The 25,651-nt window shown below is 38.1% G+C and overlaps 1 protein-coding gene across 1 annotated transcript in view; it reads right to left on the bottom strand.

The window, feature by feature from the left end:
• LOC133660324 (intermembrane lipid transfer protein VPS13B-like) overlaps nucleotides 1-25,651 on the bottom strand; it is a 563,168-nt gene that overhangs the window by 491,747 nt on the left and 45,770 nt on the right. The window contains 9 exon segments of the mRNA XM_062063728.1: nucleotides 3,827-3,951; nucleotides 6,269-6,463; nucleotides 6,733-6,902; nucleotides 7,313-7,498; nucleotides 11,328-11,415; nucleotides 14,605-14,742; nucleotides 16,556-16,678; nucleotides 16,967-17,062; nucleotides 20,776-21,041. Of these exon segments, the coding sequence (XP_061919712.1) occupies nucleotides 3,827-3,951; nucleotides 6,269-6,463; nucleotides 6,733-6,902; nucleotides 7,313-7,498; nucleotides 11,328-11,415; nucleotides 14,605-14,742; nucleotides 16,556-16,678; nucleotides 16,967-17,062; nucleotides 20,776-21,041 (1,387 nt within the window).

Raw genomic sequence — 25,651 nt, 5'->3', positions numbered from 1 at the left:
GACAGGTAGAAAACAAAGATGGTGTTCAGGGTTTTCCTGCTCAAATGAGCGGACTGTTGAAAATAGGAATCGGGGGATTACTTTTCACAAGTAAGATTTAACATTAATGTACTATTGGTTGTATTTTATGAAAATAACATTAACACAGAGTTGAGAAGGAGCAAAGATCTTCAATATTTGTATGTGAAAATCACAAATAAATCTTCTGGGGGAGGATGACGCCCCTACAGGGGTTTGGTTTACAAACTTTCAGCCCCACCTAAAACAAAATTCACCAGCCGCCACTGATTATGGTGCATTCTCATTTTAGGCAAAATATAAGACAATACTTTCTTAACAGTATAATTGTAACCAGGAATAAGTCTTCAAGTAACAATATTCAAATACCAACATTGTTGGGTAAGACAGCATTTGGTTTTATTCTGAATCCAGTGAAACAGATTGGTGGTTTTAGCTGATATAAAGACTTTCAGGTGTTTATATATGTTCAAGTATTTGGCAGACGCTTTTATCCAAAGCGAAATACATACAAAATACATATATAACAATCACTGTAAACATGATCATTTAAGGGAAGAATGTAATACAAAGTATCAATACAAAGTGTCAAGACAGAATAAACTCTCTGCTGCTGCAGCAACAGAGATACGGTCTATAAGATATATAGATATCTAATGTATTCATACATTGTTTATGTAGGATATACGCATGTATATATAACGTAATCATATTGTTTCTTCAACTTAAAAATAGCTGACCGTTTTTTTACCCTTTCTCTGGGGATTATATTCCCAGTTTTGATCTCGGACGTCTGGTCACTTATAACATATAAGAATATTATATTACTGTTAAGCAAACTATGAATAATAAAACATGTGTCCTTTATCATAGCTACACGTATGACAAAAAAGTGCGTGAAAATGAGTGGTATTCAGTGAGGTAAAATGAATTAAATGCGCTGACAGTTCATTGCTCCTGCCAAATGAATTGCACTGAGTGGAGTGGATCACCACTCCAAGATGGCGGCCCCGCGTCCCGTCTGCGCCAGTAGGCAGTAGCCCACGATGCTGCGTCTACTTATAAGATGTCTATGGTTATAACGTTAGCAGTGAGTTTACAGCCTCACTGATTTAACCACACAGCAAATAAAAGTCATGTTACTTAGCCAATAAACGATATCTTACATTCAAAACTTACCCTTCTTTGTGCAACTTCAAATGTCGAACGAAGTTGGAAGTTGTTGCGTCTCCGTCTGTAATATTCGAACTGCGTGATTTGCATACGGCAATTCGTTGTTTGTTGACCAAGTCGTAGTTTTTATACCCGAACGAAACCAACTTTGGTATAAATCTTTCTCACTGGCGCGTTGTTTGACAACTCTTGTTCATTGGTTGTCCTGCAATTTGATTGGCTGAATGCTGTGTGATGAAAACAATGTAGATCTAATTTGATTGGCTGTTGTACTGAGCGCACACACGCTGACACGCAGCACACACGCTGATAGACAGACACGTACAAAATGAAAGCAACGGAGCGCTCCCAAATAACTTTTTAAGCTTTAGGTTTTGGGGAAAGTAGCAAGTCATGTCAAGTCAAAAGGCTCAAGTCCAAGTGAAGTCACAAGTCATTGATGTTAAAGTCTAAGTCGAGTTGCAAGTCTCTTTACATTTTGTCAAGTCGAGTCTAAAGTCATCAAATTCATGACTCGAGTCTGACTCGAGTCCAAGTCATGTGACTCGAGTCCACACCTCTGGAAGATAGTCCCAGTAACTTGGGTCTCAGAGAATAGTAACGTTACAGTAACCTTACATTCTTTCTACCCTCGCTTTAGCCCACTCCCAAAATGCATTCTCTGAAGCAAATGTCTGCTCATGAAAATGCTCAAAGAACACACCGCCTGTACTGTGTTAAACCGGTCCCAATCACATTTAAACCGTAGAACCTCATAAACGTGTGTGAAAATGCCCAGTTAGCAGTTGCACAGATGTCTTCCACCGAAACTCAAATACAACTAATGCCAGAGACTGATATGCTGTTTTAATTAAAAACTGCATACACGTTGGCTAATGAATAGAACATGAGCCGTTGATTGACTAGAAAGTGGTAATTTTTGTGAATCAAGTCTTATTGATACCATGCATGTGAAAATATTGAAAAATTATTGCTGGACAACAGAAATGTAACAAAGAACACAAATCCACACAAAAGATTACGGCAAAGAGAAAGCCATTTGTTGCTTTTCACTTTTCTTGAATCTTTAACCTGGTTAAACAATTTGACAAACGTAAATTTTGTCAAATTGTGTTTACATTGTTTAGTAGAGTGCTTGTCAAATTAGTCAACGACACTTAATACTGTACTAGCCATTTTTAAAATCTAACCTTACCCCTAATGCCAGTTGTTTACTTATGAGTCATCGCTGACATTAAAGGGCACAGTAATACCTTGACAAAGACTTAGAATTATGAGGGGTTGCTTGCAATGCTTCAAAGGGCACACTGAGAATGAGCACGTTTTACCGTGCAAAGCTTTGACACAATAATTTACTCATTAATACTTGTCAGAAAATATTTTGAAATAAATTACATGTATATGTTGCATGCATAGTTTAGGGCAGGGGTCGGCAACCTTTACCACTCAAAGAGCCATTTTGGAAAGTTTCACAAATTAAAGAAAATAATGGGAGCCACAAAAAAATTTTGAAAATTTAAAATGAAAAACACCGCACATACAAAGCTTAAATTGCTTTGCGCTATGTTAACCAGGGGTCTCCGACACACGCACCGGCACGCATCTTAATAAGGAAATTTAATGTTAGTGCGGCCCGCGACTTTTAATTGAATGGCGCTTGATAGCGTCTTTCTTGCCAACCCTCTCAATTTTCCTGGAGACTCCCAAATTTCAGGACGTGCTGGCACTGCTTTTAGCGCCCTCTACAACCTGCCCAAACAGCGTACCTGCTTGGCCACATGTTGAATGTAGCTTTTGCTTGCTCACGTAAGTGCCAGCAAGGCATACTTGTTCAACAGCCACACAGCTTACACTGACGGTAGTCGTACAAAAACAACTTTAACACTGTTACGTTACAAATATGCGCCACACTTTGAACCCACACCAAAAAAGAATGACAAACACATTTCTGGAGAACATCTGCACTGTAACACAACATAAACACAACACAACAAATATCCAGAATCCCATGCAGCCCTAACTCTTCCGCTCAACCGACGCACGGAGAGGGGGTGGGGGGTTGATGTGTGTGGGGGTTTGGTGGTAGCAGGGGTGTATAATGTAGACCGGAAGAGTTAGGGCTGCATGGGATTCTGGGTATTTGTTGTGTTACGGTGCGGATGTTCTCCAGAAATGTTTTTGTCATTCTTTTTTGGTGTGGGTTCACAGTGTGGCGCATATTTGTAACGTAACAGTGTTAAAGTTAACTTTTTAACTTTAACTTATACGGCCACCGTCAGTGTAAGCTGTGTGGCTGTTGAACAAGTATGCCTTGCTGTCGCCTACGTGTGCAAGTAAAAGCAACATATAAAATGTGGCCGGGCTGGCACGCTGTTTGTAAATGCTATAGAGGACAATTAATGCAGTGCCATTAGGGCACGCCCTTGATTAAGTAATTAGAGTGAAAATAGGATAATATTTACCCTGGGAGATTTCTAGGAGAGGCAGTCTCCTGGGAAAATCGGGGGGGTCGGCAAGTATGCAGCTGAGCCGCATCAGAGTGGTCAAAGAGCCGCATGCGGCTCCGGAGCCGCGGGTTGCCGACCCCTGGTTTAGGGTCAAGTTTTTTTCCCAATCTTAGAATCTTCGAACTCACCAGTATGCAGGCATCTGGATCATCTTCCCATAAAGTGCTGTGCTAAAAGAGGGAATGACTGGGATCAGTGGAAGGAATCCCCCAGTGCTATCTTGGCATGTAAGGCCTGCCTGGAACCCAGACACCTGGAAAGAAAGAAAAAGATGAACAAATTGCTTGTATTCCGTCACACGACTTCTTCCCGGAAGTGAAAACCAGATGCATGCTGTACAACAAGCAGTGCCTAAACTATCTGAGTACAAAAGAGGCTTAAATCTTCCTGCGAAAAGCAGATATGAGTTGAATAGATATGAGCATATGAATAGATATGACAGATATGAATACTTTATGCAATTTGGACGATTTGTACAGCCGAAAACAACACAAGCATAGGGCATTTTTTCTTCGAGAAAGGCTAAATGGCACTGAGTACCCATCGAGAACAGAGCTAGCTCGACCACCACGCATATTTAATGGACGGCACGTGAACCGGACGTGACGTCAGTAAAATCCAAGCAATTGGTAGATATTGATTTATAATTTAGCCATCAACATACTGCTCTAGTACTGTACTTTATATTGTTGGTCCTCATCATGTTGTTTCCCATCCATCCATCCATCCATCCATCCATTTTTTGCCGCTTGTCCCTTTTGGGGTCGCGGAAGGAGTGCTGGAGCCTATCTCAGCTGCATTCGGGCGGAAGGCGGGGTACACCCTGGACAAGTCGCCACCTCATCGCAGGGCCAACACAGATAGACAAACAACATTCACACTCACATTCACACACTAGGGCCAATTTAGTGTTGTCAATCAACCTATCCCCAGGTGCATGTCTTTGGAGGTGGGAGGAAGCCGGGGTACCCGGAGGGAACCCACGCAGTCACGGGGAGAACATGCAAACTCCACACAGAAAGATCCCGAGCCCGGGATTGAACTCAGGACTACTCAGGACCTTCGTATTGTGAGGCACATGCACTAACCCCTGTTCCACCATGCTGCCCATGTTGTTTCCCAATACATACTGTAACTAATTACGCAGTGTGTCAGAAATGACATTGACCATCACATTGCTAACTGACTAGTGTATCACAAGCCAAGGTTATTCAACTGAATTGTTTTTAGGGGCCACAATTCCAGAAAGCTAAGGACCGGGTGGCTGGACTTCTCCCTTCACTATTAGTTTTAATTCATATATTCCCGACAACCAGCATCCTCTGCAGTAGACATTTGATTTTTGTCTATTTTGTCAGCGTTTCTAAAATAATGCTCTATCCATACACCAGGTCCACTCTGCTGTTTTTAAGGATCCACTGCCAAAAAAGCTAGTCAAACATCCTCTGTTTGACAGTCCGCTAGTGTTTTTAGGAATCTGTTGCAAAAATGTTAGTCTCCACTGAGTTTTGCCAGTCCAAAAGTTCTGCCCTATGATTTAAAATCTCTTATCCCTTCCACTTTGATACATAACAGTGCTCATTATTTACATGATGTATCCCAAAATCTATCGAATTTATAATTGCTCCATGACAGCCTGAAGCCTCCAGAGGTATTGTTTTATATCAGCAGTTACCTAGAATTGTTTTCACATCAATTTAAGGTGTTAGTCCGGAACTAAACAAAACTTAATGCAGAGATAGGGCCTTTTTAAAAATGCTGAGTAAGCTATTTGATTAGGCATTTTAATTACACAACTTTCCTCCATAATAAATCAGCATACATGGTCCAAGCAGGTTATCTTTTGGAACTACCGGTAGTTTAATCTGCCACAGAATGCAAGTCAAAAGTAATTTGCTGTACTTTATGTCGGCTGCTTTGAACTGTAATACGAATAACGTGGTAGCAAATGCATATACAGGTTCATCTATGCTTGAAAAAATACTTTTACAGAACGGGTAGTTAAATATAGCAGCAGTGCAAACCACATGCGCTACTGCACTGACATTAGCATTGTAATTTTTATGAACATTTAAGCGTAACTAGACATTTAAACTCTACAACCAACACAGTAATGGGGGAAGGTCACAGTAGTATTAGTGCTCTTCAGATATATCATCGGTTTATATTCATTCTAAACCCCTGAAACTGAGCAGAGCAGGACTGGCACTCATCATGAAGCTTGCAGTGCTGAGATTTTTAAGACCAGGTGGGAAAAGGTCATCAAGGTCAGTAAAAGGTCATTTGGCTCATAAGTATAAGGTGTGGCATTTTTGTTTAGTGGCTGACATAAAAACAATATAAGTATTTACTTTCAACCAGAAATGTTTTTTAGCTTCTGACTGCTTATATCTGACCAATTCCAAATAAGTATTTTTGGAATTGTCACATGAAAAAACAGGTAAGTAGTTTGCATGCCAAAATAATGAAACTGTAATTTGACCCATTCTTATTGCATGAAAAGGACAGCTGTCATACAGTATTCTCTAGTTAACGTGTCATGAATGAATACAACACACTGCAATATTCACCTTGAGGTAAAAGTGTGCATAGCAGTGATGTAGAAGGTTGTCAGAAGGCTGGCTGAGAGCACTGACAATGCTGACCAACTCTGGAGCATACATGGGCACAGAGTGTTCAACTTTCATCCGCTCCACCTGGAACTGTGCTGAGGGTAAGGGGCGCATTGGCCGAAAGGCGGATACGTTGACTGGGCCTGGTGGAACCTAAGAGATTAAATATATGAGGAATGACAACAAAAGTTAACAAATATTGGTTGTGTATTGTTATCTTCAATTGTGTTTGTGTAACCCTTGTTATACTTCTGATTATCAAGCACATTTAGTAGTAAGTTATATACTAAATTTGCAAGCAAATCTGCACAATCACACTCTTAAAGTGAGGTGGGTCATGACGTTGTCTCTCCAACAGATGTATAAATAAAATGAAACATGAATGACACATTTATTGCAAAGGTCTATATTTTTTCACTCACCTTGCCTCCAATGATGAGAGGAATTAGTGTGTGAAGAAGGTTGAATTCAGCCATAGAAACAGTGATGGAGACTTGGAGCAGTGTGAGACAAGTGAGTCTGGTGGGAATAAATTCTTCTAATCTTGATATCTCCTCTGGATTCACTGAAGAACGACTTTCCTCAACAATTTCTGCAAGGAATTTAGCAATAATGAATACATACATAAATAAATAAATAAATATTAAAACAGGTCTTAAAAAAAGAGGGGTTGTTTTGTTTTCAAACCTATGAAAATTAACATGTCATTCTCACTCGCAGTTTTTGTTTCAGAGATATTTAGTACAGTACTAACACACATTCCATTCCATTCTTTCACAACATCCAGGGAATCATCTCGTAGATGATGACTACATAGGTGTGTGACTCAATCTCTTTTACATAGCCAAAATATGTATAGGCCAAAAAGGTCATTACTTTATGTTTAACTACACGGTGAAAAGATGGGTTGCACAAGAAAATAGTGTGATGAAGATATCTGCGGAAACTTGTGTGGTGTCTGATCACTAAAACAATAAAACAGTAAAATTAAAAAGTACTTACCTTGCTGTGGTTTACAGTAAGGCTCATACTCATGGTCCATGGCACATATAATCATTTTGATAATGCGATGCACAGCGCTACTGTGTAACTTGATATCTAAAGGTCCCACCACCAGTCTCTTGATAGATATCTCTTGAACAGTAGGCACTATGTCTTCTATGATCCCTGCAGACGAGTCCTGAAAATCTACCAATAAAGCACACATGCACATGCATTAGGCATCAGTTAAGCACACATGAAAAAAAAGTATTAAATTATTTGCTTCCACATTTGTGGAGAAGTTTCAGAAAGTCATGTTCTGTTCCACATTATTGTGCTGCAGTATACAGACGAATGCCCATTAAGGTGCAGTGAGAAGAGTTCAGTGTGAAAGAACCTCACAGAGCCCTGACCCCATCAAAACCCTTTTGAATAAAATACTACAGAGATTGTGAGCAAGGACCTGTACTTTCTGCCTGTAATCAACATCAGGGACCTCTGACCTATTTAATACTTCTTTGTATGAATGGGCAAAAGGTGTCACAGGCAAACATCACAATGTACAAAGTCTTCCAAAAAAAGAGTGAACTTTGCTGTGAAAGGGAACCAACTTAATCAACATGATTTCCTTTATTTTCAGCATATGTACATTAGGTGTAATTACCAAATGTCCTAAAACTGTTATAATAATACTTGTCAATATAGTGTGTATATACAGATTTTAGTGTTTATCAAAACTGTAAACTCAGATTGGACAATTGAGCCTGCTGGCAATTTTACACACATTTCTACTTCTGTCCAATATTCCTAATAACGCATGAAAAATATGACACTTAAACAAGTAAAATAGCCTCCAGTCATCTGGAAGTAGAAAACTGATCATATTGAGTGGCAAGGAGTTTAACCAGCCAAAGAACTCAACTTTTCAATGATGAGTATAACAAATGTCCACTCCTCTCACACAGCTGTCCCTTCGGTCTTTGCAAGACTCTGTTCCAGAGTTCCACTTAAAAGACTACTCTCCAGCAATAAAAACTGAGAAATTAAAAAGAAGGGGGTGGATGAATGGTCGAGAAGCAAGAGGACAAAGGGTCAACACTTGCTTTATTCTCATTACATTCCACTACCCCACAGAACATTTTTCAGTTCAGCCATAACTCTTTATAAGCTAAAAAATAGCTACGAAGCATTTTTTGTAAATGTAGGTTATTTATAAAAGCCAATGTGCAATGCCACTTTCTCTAGTTGATTTAGAAGAAGAATTAAGCGTTATCATGAATAATATGGCTGCAGTTTGAAGAGTTAGTGACATGAGAAAGCAGACTATAGTAAGGATTTAAAATATGCCTCAGTCTTCAAAGATAAAAAAAAAAAGGTACTTGAATGTGAAGGCAGTGGTAAGTGTGACTTGGGTCGGTTAATGTTTCAGTTGACTCAGAGTTTGTTAGTCCTGTGGCAATAGAGACTAATTTGTTTGGTTGACACTGGATCAGGTCTGTGTGCGGGAAGGAGGGAAAAGCTGACAGAAGAGAAGCATTCCATTTGACAAGAGTAACCACATTCATTCCACACTTATCCTACTGTAAAATACAACTTTGACAGCCGAGGATAACAGTATCAATGTTTTTTTTTCTTAATTTAGATTATCATCTAACAAATGAGCTGTTCAAACAAAAACATATTAGTAATGTTTTTGCTAGTTTTATAAATTCGTAAAAAAGCTGTATGTCTACAGTGCACACCAATACATGATTATATTGTAATATTTTAACATATTCTAAAATGTTGGCCTTTCATACACAAAAAAACACAGGTTTCTGTTTGAAAAACTCCTGCCAGAGTGCACATTTCCAAAAACTGTGGCTTCTGTCATAAGAAACATGCAACATTAGCTTATATGTTTAAACCTTACTTTATAAAACACAAAGTTCCTAACTTCCAGGTGTTGGTTTTAATTTTATCCAGCACAAGCCTAGGCTTTATAACACGCATAGGCTTTTTTTTTTTTAAACAAACGTTGTTTGCTGCGCGTCCTGCAAGTTTGTGCTGTAAATCTCACGTATCTCAAATATCAGCGACGACCCTTTAAAATCAATTTAATCTGTGTTTGGCCGTCGCACCCCAACCCCTCCCCAAAATACAAAATGTTAACATGTAACATTCCTTTTAAAAAGAAATCCACATTTTTAGATAATTACTGTTTGAAAATCAATACAATAGAATGGATTACAAACAACTACAGTAGTCTTATGAACATTACACAACATTTACCTTGGGCACCAGACTAATGCGGTTTCTCCGACGATCTTCTCGGCGTGTTTCTGCACCGTGTTACAATAGGAACTAGGAAATCGTTGTTTATGGTGAACACGGACGTCTATGAGTGACGGACAGGAGAGGTCAGAGTTGACAGCAACCGACAACGATGTCTGCATAAGACCAAGTGAGCAGGGCTAATGCTCAATCAACCAGTTTGTAGAATCAGGAGAAAAGAACAAAGTCAAACACATAAGGCAGACCATTTGACAGCTTCTCATTTTTTTCATGGATAAATGTGTGCTGTGTGAATGTTGTTTTGGCACAGAAGCTTAATGCTGCTTTGGAGTGGTGCAGACAAATACTGCTGCGGTCGGGCTGCCTTGCGGAGTCTGTTACACATCAGGACATGTTTTTAATGGTTTGTTTTTCTGATTCGGTGCATCACACTCCAAATCTCAGTTCCGGTGGTTGGAGGGCAGGATTGTGTTGATATGTGGCTTTGGACTGTGGACAATTACTAATAGTGGCTGGGATGCTTGACACCTAAATTAATGCTTGCAACTTAAAGCATAACAAAAAGCCAAGTCACATGTCAAAATACTCGTAAATTGAGGTTCCACCGTATCACTATATGAAGAGGCGTTCAAGTAATACGTGACAAAGACAGCTATGACTGCTTTTTAAGGCTTCTTATTGGCCAAAACGTGCAGGCGTTTTATGTGAACAGACTTTTTTTTACTCCACTTGTGTGGATGGAGATTTTTTTCTTTTACAATAGAGTCAAATAACCGTTTTGAAAATAGCCGTGTTTGTGTCGACACGGCCCAAACTATCACCAGGCTTTCTAAAGACAAAACACATGAATTGTGGACAATGGGTTAACTCATATTACAGACTTCAATCAGTATATTTCAACAGACAAATTGTGCTGTGTCCATATCGTGTTGTTGCAACTTGAGTTGAAATTAACCCAGCTAAATTCTCAGCATCAGGAAATCAAACTGATCCCCCAGAAGGTGGCACACTTATAGTCAAGGTGCACCCTAAGCCTACACAAAATCCACAGTAAAGTGCAATTTGGCAAAAATTCAGCTTAAAAAAGATTGAATTAAGTCTGTCGAACTACGTTTTGCCTTAAAGCAAGCCAAAACCACATTACTCTCTGGGATTCTGAGCAGCTGTATATCTTTAATGTCAGTCAGATTTGATAATGTATCTGAATTACCCTCATAATTATACATCATACAGCCAGTTCAGTGTGAATGTTCAGTAATCACACTGTACTAGAGTATGTGACACATTTGTAGGTTCAGTAGGAAAGAAGTATGAATGTCAAAAAGAGTGACACCTAATTAGGCAATAGGACCCTATTCACTTTATCAAGGGCTTACAGGTAGAGAGACAGGGACGGAACAGTGTTTCAACAAGCATCAAGGACTAAGAAACTCAAATATGTGTCAGCAGACTAAACACTTCTGACAGTTGCCCTGCAGGTAAGTTGGGGTGAGAAAGAGGACAGAAAGGGTCAAGGACCAGGTGGCTGCGAGTTAAACAAGACAATCTCTTTATTCAAGTCTCTAGAGGTCTTGTTTGACAGAGAAGAGGGAAAGGGAGAAAAAGAAAGATGAAGAGAGGAGAATGAGATGGAAAGCGCAAAACTGATAGGAAGAAAGGAGAGGCAAGCTGGAGCAGAAGAGAACATGACAAGCATAAAGGAAAAAAAAAAGTGGAAAGGTGAGCAAACAAGCTCTGTGAGGTGGAATGACTAAGACAATACCTTTGCCGCTGCTGTTCTCCATTGTGTAGAGGTAATCCAAGTAAAAAGCACCAAAGCGCTGCATGCCTGCTATCTCTGTGTAGGTCTCCTGTCAAACAAAAGAAGAGTTAGGTAAACATGGCAGTGAGGGCGCAAACAAGCAGCCTTCAAGACTGCAATGACCGGGGTCATCATGCATTCAACCAAGAGGGGTTAAGTCTAAGATTAAAAAAAGCTATTGAGAGCTGATCTTTAAATACAATTTCTGGTGCCTTTTATGACAAAATAATTATTTGATTGTGTCCAAGTTCAGCAATTTACAAATGAGCGATCCCCTACCAACCAGAAACCTCTGGTTTTGTACCCATTAGGGAACACAAATGAATTATGTTCCTTCAGCAAGAAGCTTGGTAAGACATACGGCCATAATTCTGAAATAGAGGATACGCAAGGTAACAGTCAATCACCCGAACTCTGGCGCGTCACGCAACTTCTCACCTCCTTGGGTAAAGATAATTAGGATAATTTTTAAATGAGTGAGGGGATCGACCTAGAATTACACAGGAGGAGCTGGTTAATGATCAAGGGAGTTGGAACCAAAGAAAGAAAAACACTGGGAACACACTTCACTTAAATGGACTGACATCTTGCAGAGGTCATTTTCCTCAAGAAGACAAATGTACGGGCCCATTTGAAGTTAGACAAAACCTAAATGATTCAGAGAAAGCTTAAAAGAATGTGATGTGGTTAGCTTTGATCAAAATTTAACTCCTTGGCATCAACTCGACTATACTCATCTCATTTGTAGGCAGAAAAATATTGAAAATTATGGAGGTGACAATATTCTGCTTTGGGGTTGTTTCAGGTACAGGAAGAGGTCACCGCTTGGCGGACTAATGAATGGGTCAAATGTGGAATCTTGCATCAGAACCTCTTGGCCACAGCCAGAACACTAAAAATGGGCAGTGGTGAGTATGTAGGTACTAATTACGGTAACTAAAATGTTATGAACTAAAAGTACAACGCTAATAGTACCAAGAGACTGGTGCTCACAGACTCCAGCGCACTGTGGGCGAAGCGTACTCTGTGCGGAATGCCCGCAGTTGTCAGAGCTTCCATAGTCACATGCAATTCTACTTGTAGTTTCCTGTGAAACACTACATTTTCCGCAACCCCTGAGCGTTGTTGACACTTTTCTGTCATGCGCACTTCACTGACGATGAGGAAGTGGAGCTGCTCTGTCTGCTGGTTTTGCAAAGCAGTGAACTAAGGAAACGGTCGGTGGTATGTACCTCCATTAAATACCACATGAAACGAGTGCTTCGGGCAAAATATTGCAGTCAGTTATCAACTGGGCCATCAACTATGTCAAAAATAGTCTCAGAGGTGAGTCGTGAAAAGCATTTTGTACATTGGCTTGATTTTGATTCTTTAAATGCTTTGGCGGCTAAATGCAGATTGGTGTCTGATTTAATGTGGGAAAATGTGAATAGAGGAGAGTCCACAGGTTCATAAAATTTTAGCTTCACACGCACAGGCCTGGCGGACGTCCGCTTTGAGTACGGACATACCTCTGCGGACTACGTTCCACAAAAGACTGTTTGGGCTTTTAGAGAGGCAGTTTCTGGTGTAGCAGTCACAACAGACCGTAGCAAAATGACTGGAATTATAAACAAGGTTGGAGCCTGTATTGTATGTTATTCAAAGCTTCAAAATCACACCAGCAGGACAGAATTGGGTCTAAGTCTCACAGAAATAGCAAGGTCATATCAAGGTCATATCAAGAGCTAAATCAGTTAATTATTAAAGTTTAGGTCAGAGCAGTGGCAGTGTGGTAAGCATGTCTGCTTTACAGCCGTAAAGTTCTTGATATAAATATAAATCAAGGCATATTTGGCAACTACCCTCCAATCATTAAAAACAACTTACAGGGATTATTGTGTTATTAAAGTAAGACTATGTAAGACTCCAGCATTACGTATTCGAAAGTCACAATAAACTGCATTAAACCACCTGAAAACAGCACTCTGTCATCTCTCTCATTCACCACATCAATGTTTGGTCATTGTGGCCGCCATTGAACATTATTTTTGTACATTTGGATAATTAAATGAAATAATCCGGAATTTGTCTAACATAACCTCTGAGTCATAACTTTCCTTTACGATTCTTTTGACTATGCCAGCATTAGCTCGCATCATGGTGACAGCCTTCACTGCAAGGGCTAACCTTTGAATTCATCAGTTACAAAATAACAAAAGAAAACAAAACAAAGTGCTCAAATGCAAACAAAATATATTTCACTGTTGTATTTCTTTTACACAGTTAAATTATTAACCACAAAATTTGAGTGAGTGTATGAAAGAAGACACACAAAACACTCACAACAAACCAAAGCAGACACACATACACTTAACCTAACTAACAATCCCAAGCTCTCCAAACAGAGATTTCAATAGGCTCTTATCAGAAAAGCAGGTTAATAAGTAATATTTATAAGGGGACTGCTAATAGCTCTGGCATGCTTTTGGATCAAAGCCATTGGCTGATTTCAAAACCACTAATGAATTAACACGAAAAACCTTTGACTCTTAAGACTTTCAAGCCTGAATAGATGGATGAATGGATGTCCAAACAAATGCTTCACTGATGGTCATGAGCATTTGTGAGTAAAGTCAACACTCGACCACTGATGGTAGATTAAGGGAGCTGAGAGTTGTCAGGCATAATCTATGGTGTGGAAGTCTACTAGTTCAATAGGAGGAAAATTCCTCTATTGGAGCAAGCAGCTGGCTTACTAAAATTAGAAGTGCAGATTTTAAAGTAAATAATTATTATATTGATTTGTTTAGATGAGAGGTTACTGAAAAACAACTTGAAATAAAGAGTATAAAAACACATGTACTTAGAACCTCTGAATATAGCAACAGTTGTCATCGCCTCATATAAAAACTCTGTAATTACAATGTATCACGAGCGCGGTCAAAATATTATAATGAAAAAGTGGTAATTAAAAGGTGTACACTTTCATATGACTGTGTGACGATTTCTTTCATCCTATTGGGATGGTTCTCTCTAAAACTTGTTTTTTTCGTATGTGCTGAAGAGGATATGTTTAAAACAAAAATCTGATAATTTCTGTCAAAGTCATTCGAAACAGCTGACAACATTTCTCTTTCACAATGAGAAAATAACGCACTGAATGTTGGGAACACTGGTTGGTGTTAAATTCAGTAAAACAAAAATCGAGTCGGCGCTATGGTAGTTTTGAGAACGGAACTTTAAGAAATGTTGAGACCTTGTGAGTAACAGTATCCAGGATGAACTCTGCTCTGACGCCATTGTTCTCTGGACTGCGGTAGTCAAACAGAGAGTTGGTTAGGTAGGTCATTCCTTTGCTGCTTAGGTTGTCCCCACAGCTGAAGAACACTGCATCCTGCAGGAAGACAAACATAAGACAAAAAGGAAATAAGACATGAAGAATACACAGGGAAACTGTAATATATACCAATGTAAACTCTAGATGTTGATCTATTCCATATCAATTTTGTATTGCACTACACTTACGCAGTTTGTTTTAACCACGGAATTGAAATCTGAATCCGATTTCTTGTCACTCAATTCAACAAAGTAACACTGCTCAAAACACCAGCCACTGTTATTTAAAACATATAATAAAATCATATAAAAAGAGAACAAAGCAATGTGACTACAAGTCACAAAAAATACATTTGGGCATTTATATTTGAAAAAAAAAAAAAAAATCAACAGCTGGGGAACTGCACTATTTTGGAATTTTGCCTATCATTCACAATTATTATAAAAGACATTACGGATGTTGTTGTTTTTTTTAATACATTCTAACTCGTGAATAAACGTAAATAAAAGTCAGTTTACGATGGAGTCAATGGGAGGTCCTCCACTCGGCCTGAAAAACCCAATAAAAAAACATCCGAAGAGCACCAACAATACTCCATTTACAATTTGTGACTTGAATATTAACCAAGTAAAAGTGATACTGTTATTAAAAGCGCTAACACAGACAAACTATGTATAGCTGTACCGTTATCACGAACTTGAGTGTCTGTGTCTGCATGATCGACTGATCAGCTGCTACGTCTTTTCCTTGCTCGTCAAACTTTATTCTAGATCATAAATCATGCCTCTCACCTGTATAGTAGAAAGATGAGGATGTAATCCGACAAGTTGGTACACATTGACAGCCAATTTAGACTCAGGAAAGGCAAGAACGACACGAAAATACGCCTGGGTCAACCCCCTTTTCTTCGCGAAGATTATGAGTAATTCTTCATCTAAACGGGAATATATGAACATCCTAGCAGTCTGCATCCTAATGACAGCAGACCTTGTACAGTAATTAATGTTTCACTATGTTTGCTGGCTCTCGAAGTCTACTGTGAAAAAAAAATCAGTTATGTTGACAAAAAAAAAAGAGAACGTCGTAATGCAATTTTGAAATTAATGCGTTGCGTATGCTTAAAATGATCAAAATACGTGAATATGAAATATTATAAATGTGTTTGTTACTACATTACATATATATTAACTTCATGTATATAAAACATTGATGGAGGTGTTTGGATGTTTTTAAGGGCTTTATAGTCAGACCAGAGCGGCTCCCGTAGGCTCCATTGTAAGCAGACTTTTGATCACATTTTGAGTTAGAATGCATTAAAAAATATATATGGTGGTAATGTATTTCATAAGGATAGTGAACGATAGGCAAAATTTTAAAAAAAAGTGCAGTTCCCCTTTAAGTATGTGACTCTTGCACGCACTTCGACAAATCAGTGGCCCAAACTAAAGACGTAATAATCCATCCATCTTCTTCCGCTTATCCATAATAATAAAGCAGTGGCCATAGAGTGATGGGATAGTGTTAGCTTTTATTAGCATACATGTTTATTTTGTAATTTAAAGCTGTGTATATTTAAATGAAATGCGAAAGAATTAGAATACTTAGTGAGGACGCACTAGTTTCAAATTTCTTCGACCAATAAGTGTACAATTAATGGTTTACGTCAACCACAGTGTATAAGTTAAAACCTCAGTTTGGACAATGAAGATGCATAAATGGGGTGTACAGCCCTAGTAAGGTGAATAGTTACATTTACCGGTGGTTTCCCTTTCTATAGTTCCAACTTTTCGGAAAAAGTTTCAAGAAGGCCCATTATTATAACATTCATCCAGGCTTGATTTTATTGTTGATGTTTTAAGGTTGCCTTTACCTCTTCAGATCGGTTGATGTTTTCTTCAAAATCCTGTACTCCCATGATGCCTTTCATGCAAAGAGCCCGGCAACCCACAACGCCAATCTGACAGTCAAAGAAGGGCTCCCCCATTAACAGCACCTACAAAAGATAACAGAACAGAGCTGGAGCAAATAATTCCCCTTTTCCAAAACTAATTCCACATATCAAGAAAAGCAGATGCAGTTCATTAAATAGTTTTTCTTCAACATCAGTTATTGGATTTGATGAATGATTTTGAATCAAGTCAGTCAAAACTAAAGATTCATTGTTCTTTATCTTAGTTAGCTTAACACCATTCAGTAAGGAGAGTATAATATAGAAACACTGACTTATGACAACACACAATTAGGTGTGCTAACAATAAGAATAAATAAAGAAGATGTTTACCTCAATGGTTATTCCTTCTTGTACCAGGCACATAACTTCTCTTGACTTCACCTTCTGAGGGCTGTAGTAGCTGCTTTCTGCCTGGGACTCTGTCAGCTGAAAAAATAAGACACAAAAACGGGTCATGTCCGATTGTCATGTTTCACAAATAACCAAGCTTGACTACAGTAAATCAAGTGCATCACATATTACAATAAAGATAATGTTAAGGAGAAACGTAACCGCTGTTGCACGTTTTTTTAAATTGTTAGAATATTAGGTCGATTGATCCTTTCTCTAAAGAAGCTTGTTAAAGCATATTTGAAGAATAAAATGTGTTTTTTGTGCTATCATTGTGAAAAAACAAGAAAACCCTTTTCACAAAATACCTTGTGTGCTGCTGAATTTAAGCTAAGCCACCAATGTCGGACAGACAATAGCCATACAAAATATTACTGAACACCTAAACAACAACAGAGGACTTTTTCCTAGGTTGAAACTACAATTAGATTTTTCTTACAAACTTTATAAAACAAGTACATCAAACCACGTGACAACAACTCTTATTTAGTTTTTTGGTAGGCCACAATTTGCCTCTGATCAGAACATGACGAACAAAAAAAGATACAGAAAACTGTTACGCTAGAGGAGGGATTGTCCAGTAATGCGTTTATTCCTTTGGGTGAAGGTCAAACAGAACCAGGGACAAAAAGAGCGATAGAGCATCTGGTCAAAACTTGCTGGTTGCAACAAGACAGAGCAGTGATGCTTTAGAGTTTAGCCCATATAACAACTGTGGGTGTAGAACAGAACTGTGCAGGACTCAACCCATTCAACTTTTACACAGGAAGCAGGTGCAGAACAAGAAGCAGCTGTGTCTTATTATCCCTACTGATGGAGCAGATTCTCTCACCCTCACTGCCTTCCTCTCCAATTCTCACTTAATCACGTGTGCATACTAACCTGCAAATTCCTGGACGTTATATTAAAAAAGGATGTAACTTAAATATGATTAGAGAAGCACAATACCTCGCCTCTTGACTAAACACACACACTCGGAACTACACACAAATACACACCAGTAATATCTAAAAGAATGCATTGCCAGAACCGTCAGGATTAAATAATGGGATCTTTTTCGGAACAGTTATCCATGTATAATGTTTAAAACAATGTGGCCTGAGACACAATTTCCCTCTGCTCTCCTTGTCTATACCGCACACAGAGACAAAGAGCAGTGAAACTTGCTAGGGATCAAGCTGTCCTCTAAGACTCACACTTAAAAAATGACTGTACAAGCATACATACTGTACATATACATTCACTGTACAAACATACATATACACATACTGTACATATACAAGTACATATACATACAAACACTCATGCATATAATCACGTTTCATCAAACATATATTAACGTTGCCTACGGGAAAACTGGGTAACACATGGCACACTGACAAAGCTTAACCTATTCTTACTATAACAATCTACAAGGTTAATATAGTTGGCTTCCTTTTGTTCCCCTCCATTTGTCTGCTTTCTTTTGTATTTCAAGTTATCATTAAATATATTTATTGTTGCATTTGAACAATTGTATTGTTGATAATAGAGGTAATTATTGTTATTATTCATTATCAATAGTGCTATTTCTATTGGTATTTGTATTGCTCCATTTGTAGTGTAATAATGTTAATTGTCATTTCTGTATTATTATTTATTTCACTAACTGCTTCTTTGCTATCACTTTTACCATCATATTTGTAGGTATCCTATTTGCTGATGTTGTTCTGTTGTTGTTATTGTTATTGTTGTGTTTGCTGTTGATGTTGTCTCTCTGTCTTATCCCTCTCTTGTCCCCGCAATTTCCCCCTCCGTCTTCCTTTTTTTTCTCTGTCTATCCCATCCTGCTCCGGCCCGGCTGCACCAAATAATAATATAAATCCATTTAATGAAGTCAAATACAAATAAGGCAACAAGAGAAGTATCCCACACTTCTCTTTTGTAAAGTAAATCTTTACAGCCGATATGGGCATCTACATCAACTACTGTATAGGATTTGCTTGAGTAGCAAGATTTAGAAGTGGGATGTACAGAAGAACTGAACTAGAAAAAAGTCTGAAATGAAAAAGAGAAAAGGGTTGTACTGGATGTGTGAACACAAAAATATCCTTAATCGTGATAACATTGTTCCACAGAATAACAGGTAATAGCTTAGGCCACATCCACATTAACGCAGATATTTAAAAAACGCATACTGTATGCATTTTGGCTTCTTGTCCACACACAAACATATACTTTCTTCCTTAAAAACTGGCTTTTTAAGGAAAAACAAAACAAAAAAAAACTGGCTTTTGAATAGGTCAGCCATTGTGAAGAGTAGGGCTGCAACAATCCTCAGTTAAATCGATTTATTTTGATTAATTTATATTTATATTCTGTTGTAATTAATCGTTTAATGAGTGTACTAAACAAAAATATACTGACAGTGTAGGCAGCTGCTATAGAGAACACATGAGAACGGTGTGGATGCCGTCATCTTCGTGGTGGCGAACAGCAGAAACGCAATTTCAGTGTTGTTGGATTTAGCAAAAAAAAGATCGAAGGTTATGGCAAGCAGAAAGGTTGTTGTTAAAGTACCAATGATTGTCACACACACATTAGGTGTGGCGAAACTATACTCTGTATTTGACCCATCACCCTTGATCACCCCCTGGGCGGTGAGGGGAGCAGTGAGCAGCAGCGGTGGCCGCGTCCGGGAATCATTTTTGGTGATTTAACCCCCAATTCCAACCCTTGATGCTGAGTGTCAAGCAGGGAGGTAACGGGTGCCATTTTTATAGTCTTTGGTATGACTCGGCCGGGGTTTACTATTTTCCCTAAAATACACATTGGGGCTGTAAAGTGTGTTTTCTCCAATTACTTGGTTAATCAAACAAACTAATCAATATATTACTCAATTACCAAATAATCAATATCTGCAGTCCTAGTGAAGTTTTAAAAAACAATGTTTTTTAAACCTTATTTAACAGAACATGAAAATATTTACTTACGAGTGTTACAGTAATGTGAAGTGGCAGAAACATGTGCTTTATAACATGCTCGGGTGACAAAAAAATATTAATGATGATTCCTGGGCTCCATGTAAGTGTCCGCCAATTATGAAGATAATGTAGAAGTCATTGTACATCTAATTTGTCACTATATTAAAGCACAGATTAGGTATTATGCCACGAGCATTGTTTTTTTTTTCTTGCAGCGGCAGACGCGCATACCTGTGTCTTATTACACCTACGGGCCTGAGCTCCATGTAAGTGTGCGCTGATTTTAAAAATAATGTATAATATAATATCACTAAGTCAGCCTTGGCTGCTTTTCCAGGCTTACAATTGGACAAAATGCTCATGACAGTGAATTAATGTGTTTTAGTGTAGACAGACTGCTTTGAAACTACACTCATGTGGAAGGAGGCATATTTTTTTAAAGAGTTCATCGTCATATAAACACGGCCTTAGTGTGACACACGCATATATACTTCATGTCATATATAAATATAGCGATAAAACACATGTACTTTACAACAATGTATATCACTACCCTTCATGTTGAAATAATTTGTATTTTTGGCGTACAGTATGTACTGTAATGTTGTTGGCATGTAGCTCTGAAGCGTTGCAAAACATAAAAATCAGAAAAGTACTTCACAATGTTCTATTATTTTTTTAATGCTTTTCATCTGTCATACTTTGTTTAGGGAAGACGTGATACCAAAAAGTTAGCATGACATTTGAGTAGGATTTAGTTACAAGAATACTGCAGTAGTTTATTACCTTAAATGTAAGAGCAGCCGTAGTACAGTAGAACCCAATGGACACAATGGGATCCTTAAGTGTGTGTTGTTGGGGATTGTTTGGGACGCCTCCAGTCTCTCCCTGCAAGAAAAGACCTTCTTCCCCCTCCTCTGAGCCTACTAGGGCTGGAACGAAGGACCAAGCCCAAGAGACCCATCCTGTCTCTGCAGACATGTCTGAGTCCATGTAAAACTCTGGATTTGAGTACTGCCCTGGACCCTGGTTCTCTATGTCCACATCCATCCCTGAAGAACAAAAGGAATAGACAAACAAAATGTATAATTGTGTAACAAACTAGTGTATTAAATAGCAAAGCTGACAGTGTTGAAAAAAATATTACTATATTGACCTGGATTTAATAAACCGGTATTTTTTCCCTCAAAGGGGACTTATAATGAATTGTGTCTTTTCTGACCTATAAATGCTACTACGATGTTTTAGATTCCTCTGCCCGTGGGGTTCTTGCTACATAGTGACGTCAGAGCGAGGTATACGCACTTATTTAAACATTAAGTAAAGCTCTGTGCTTCAAGCTGTAAGGGAAACACAAAACCGGAAATAATTAATTGTATCTAATCTTGGCATGCGCATAACACAGATGTGCAACATGCAGCGACATAAACGCTGCTAAGAGAAGCTTTTTTATGCAGTCTGAATCGATCCGCAAGTGTATAGGTGTACTTTATGTTGTGACCTGGTGAATCTATTTAAAGCTTGTTTTTGACCATGTTTTGAAAAAAAAAAAATAGCAGCGACTTGGATATATCTTTGTGAACATTTTCAATACAATCAACCATCCATCCAACCATCCATTTTCTACCGCTTGTCCCTTTTGGGGTCGCGTGCTGGAGCCTATCTCAGCTGCATTCGGGCGGAAGGCGGTGTACACCCCATCAAGCTTTATTGCAGACTCCAACGTCCAAGTAGATATACAATCACATACAGTACATGAAACAAAACAAAAAAATTCAGTATAAAAGGCATTATCACATAATATTAAAATAGTGCTTGTCCATACTCAGTAAAAGGCATCTAATAAATAAATAAAAGCAGCAATAAAAAAATATATATATATATATATATATATATATATATATATATATATATATATACACATATATATATACATATATATACTTTTTAAATGCGTCAACACATTCTATAAAAGGCGCAGATACCAGTGTTTCCATATATACGATTGGTACCTAACAGAACTACACCTAGGATTGGTTATCTGTATAATAAGATAATTCTCGGAGCCCTGCAATCTACATATAAACTTAAACATCAGTTTTCTCAGGGTGCCGTGGAAGGTGTTTATCCCTAAATCACGAAAAAGCTTGCCGGCACTACTACCCCTGGGCTTTCTGAGCAGGATTCTGAGACAGTCATTATATGCAACCGGGAGTTTGCGCAAGCTCTCTTTTTTTAACCTCACCCAGAGGGGTGCTGTGTACATAGGGGTGCAGTAAGCTCTAAACAAGTACACCTTCGCTTCATCAGAACAGTAGTGACATTTTCTCACCAACATATCTCCAAAAGCCTGTCAATTATAAACAAAGCAAAACTATACCTCAATGAAAATGCACTTCGTACTCTATACTGCACCTTGGTACTCCCATACCTTGCATACTGTGATGAAGTATGGGGGAATACTTACCACAACACAATTCATCCTCTGATCATAATACAGAAAAGAGCAGTGCGGATCATTCACAACGTTGGTTATTTAGAACATACTCATAATCTGTTTATGCAATCAAAGTTGCTCAAATTTGATGACCTAGTTAAATATAATACATTAATAATCTTATATAAAGCATTTAACAAATTATTGCCGCCTAATCTACAACGTTTTTTTATAAGACGAGTGCAGGCTCAAAACTTGAGAGGCTTTGGATATTTCTTATTGCCGAGAGCTCAAACCACTTGTAAACATTTTTGTGTGTCTGTATGCGGAGTAAAACTATAGAACAAACTGGACTTACAACACAAGCAATGCCAAACTATTAATCGATTTAAACTATTACACAAACATGGGGTCTGGTTCAAATATAGAGATGAGGGTCTTTAAATTGACCTGCTGCTATACTCTGTCTCAAAGTGTTAACATGTGCTCAATGCTTCCTTACCATTATTGCTTTGTTGTCTATTACCATTGTTGGTATATTCATTATTCCTACATTGTTGATACAAATTATTGTTACAGTGTAATAATTATTGTTACCTGTGGTAATGCCACTATGATACAACATCTGTATTATAAACCTTGAACAAAGTTAGAGTGAAACTCATGTGAATAATCACTGAATGGAGAACAGGGTGTGGGATTAAATAAATTATCTTCTTCCCACTCCCTTTCAGGCAAAACTGGACAATCATGCATTACATACTATACATGACCTTTTGCACTATATTAATTTATATTATGTGTTGTCAACTTTGTACTTTTTTATGTCATTGCCTGAAATAAATAAATAAATGAAATGAAATGAAAAATATTGGCTTGGACATACAGCTTTTTTCTGATGTCAGCATCATCCTCCATCTTGTCATTGATGATGTGGCCTAAGTATTTGACATGGGTTTGACCAGACAAGTAGAAAACTGGGAAATTAAGATGTTGATCCTCCTTGGTCCTACATATCATTACCATACTCTTTGTGGCATTATACTTGATGTCAAACTTGACTCCATAGTCTGAGCATATGTTAAGAAGCTGTTGGAACCCTGCACTACTGGGCGGTATAATGGCCAAATCATCAGCGTACATAAAGTGATTGATTAAGGTGTTCCCAATGATGCACCGTGTTCTGCAATCACTCAACTGCCCTGACAGATCATCCATATACAGGCTAAATAGGCCTGGTGATAAAAGCCCACCCTGCCGTACACCATTGCCAACTCTAAAGGGAGAGGATAAACTACTCCCCCATTAGATCAGTTAAGTTTCATTTGCAATCTTGCAGGAAGACTAAAAAAACCTGTGGAGCAAAATTTACACCAAAGCTTATCCAATACAAGTTATCTACACCACACCGAAGTAAATTTAAATGTAGATTAAAATCATCATAGGTCCCCTTTAAAAAAAAGTTTCAAAATACTTTTATTTTTATTTTCAAGGTCTATAGATGGATGTAAGAGTAAATGCGTCGTGAGCGGTCTCTGCTCCTGGGTGTGGCAGGGCGCTATGTGGACACGGGCCAACAATGCTCTTTAAAAGTATATTTCAGAAGTGGTTCATTAAATCTGAGCCAGTAGAAATAGAAGGATATACAAATAACCAAAATATTAATCTTGTAATATTTTAAATATAGTTTATTTGGAACATGCCTACAAGGTTTCATTGTGATACATCATATAATTACAGTTTCACACTTCGATGTGTCTAAAAGAAAAGAGTAGAAAGAAGCAGTTCATTTAATCCCACCCCTTCACAGGATCACAGCAATTAGTAACACTTTTGTTCCCTACCTGTGTTAAATTAAATTAAATGTAATAATAATAATAATAAACAAATATGTTAAGAAGTTGCAATTTACAACATTACATGAAGATGTAATAGATCTAAATATGTATTTAAGTTACGTCATAGATGTCACAAAAGCTGCCTGATCATGTTCTTTAGTTGTTTAATTTAGGATTGGATTGAAACAAACGGCACCATAATGACCCACTCGATGATAACAACGTTCCAGCTCTTTACATCTTGTCTATTTCCATAAAGATGGAGAAAGAGGAAACTGATGTCAATACGCAAGAATGTGTAATCCCATTCCTTGCAGCCTCGTGTCCTCTGCAGGAAAACAATACTGTCTGTGAGGTCACTGCCTAGGAATCCCTAAGGCTGAGGCGGTGAAAATTATGAATTTAATTAAATCTTTCACTCAGTGAATTGGCAGTTGTAATTCTCATGTTATGTGTTATCTCCTTCGCTCCTCTAGTCTTCCTGTCCAATTTGGTCTCCCCTCTTTTTTTCCACTCTGTGGTAGTAGCCTTTGAGGTGTCACTTCAACAACTTAAGCCGTTCCGCTTCATGTCACAGACTGACGCAGCCTGCGTTTGAATTATAAGACAATCAAAATAAAAGAGCACCTACCAATCAAATGATCAAAACACAACGGCTTAAGGAGACTTTGAAGTATTAATCCACAGAAGTGAGTGCAAAATTCCCAGAGAGACGTGGGCTGGACAAATGTGTTACTGTGACTGAACTATTTTTCACATTAAAACTTCCAAAACTTTAATGAATTAATTCATAACAAGTAAACTCAGTAGAGTAGTAATGTCCAAAGTAGGGCTCAAAGCAGTATTTATCAGCTGCCATACAGGCACAAAACTGCTGAGCCTAAATAACAAGAAGGTATGCAAGTGATAGACAGCAAATCTGATCTAGACGGACAAATAAGAAAAAAGCAGTGCCCTCAAAAGGCCAGTAGATGTCCATCCATGTTTATAAAGGGAACACTGGACTGGACAAATAAACACATCCTTAAATCCTCTTGGTCTAGTCCCTGAGTGGACAAGCGTAATTTGTCAGCCATTTATTTTCAGCTAAATGTTATATATTTAATTATTCAAATCGGTCGTCTTTTTACTCCGTGGCAAATAATCCTATTAATTTCTAGCATAATCTAGAATAATCTAATACATTGGGAATTTAGAACATTTGATATGCTTGTAATGTATAGTTTTCTATTGTTAAAATGTGGGAAAAACATCAAAATCAGTAATATATGTTACTGTCCTTTGTGATGTTTTTGTGTCAGAGCTAAAAGACAAGCATTCAACAAATAAAATGTGTATAAAAATGAATACTTCTGTAATAACACACACATGTTACATACTAAATATC

Source organism: Entelurus aequoreus, linkage group LG11, assembly GCF_033978785.1.
Source record: "Entelurus aequoreus isolate RoL-2023_Sb linkage group LG11, RoL_Eaeq_v1.1, whole genome shotgun sequence".
NCBI classification, from domain to species: Eukaryota; Metazoa; Chordata; class Actinopteri; order Syngnathiformes; family Syngnathidae; genus Entelurus; species Entelurus aequoreus.
Note: the sequence above shows the minus strand (reverse complement) of the source record. Positions and strands in the feature narration are given on the sequence as shown.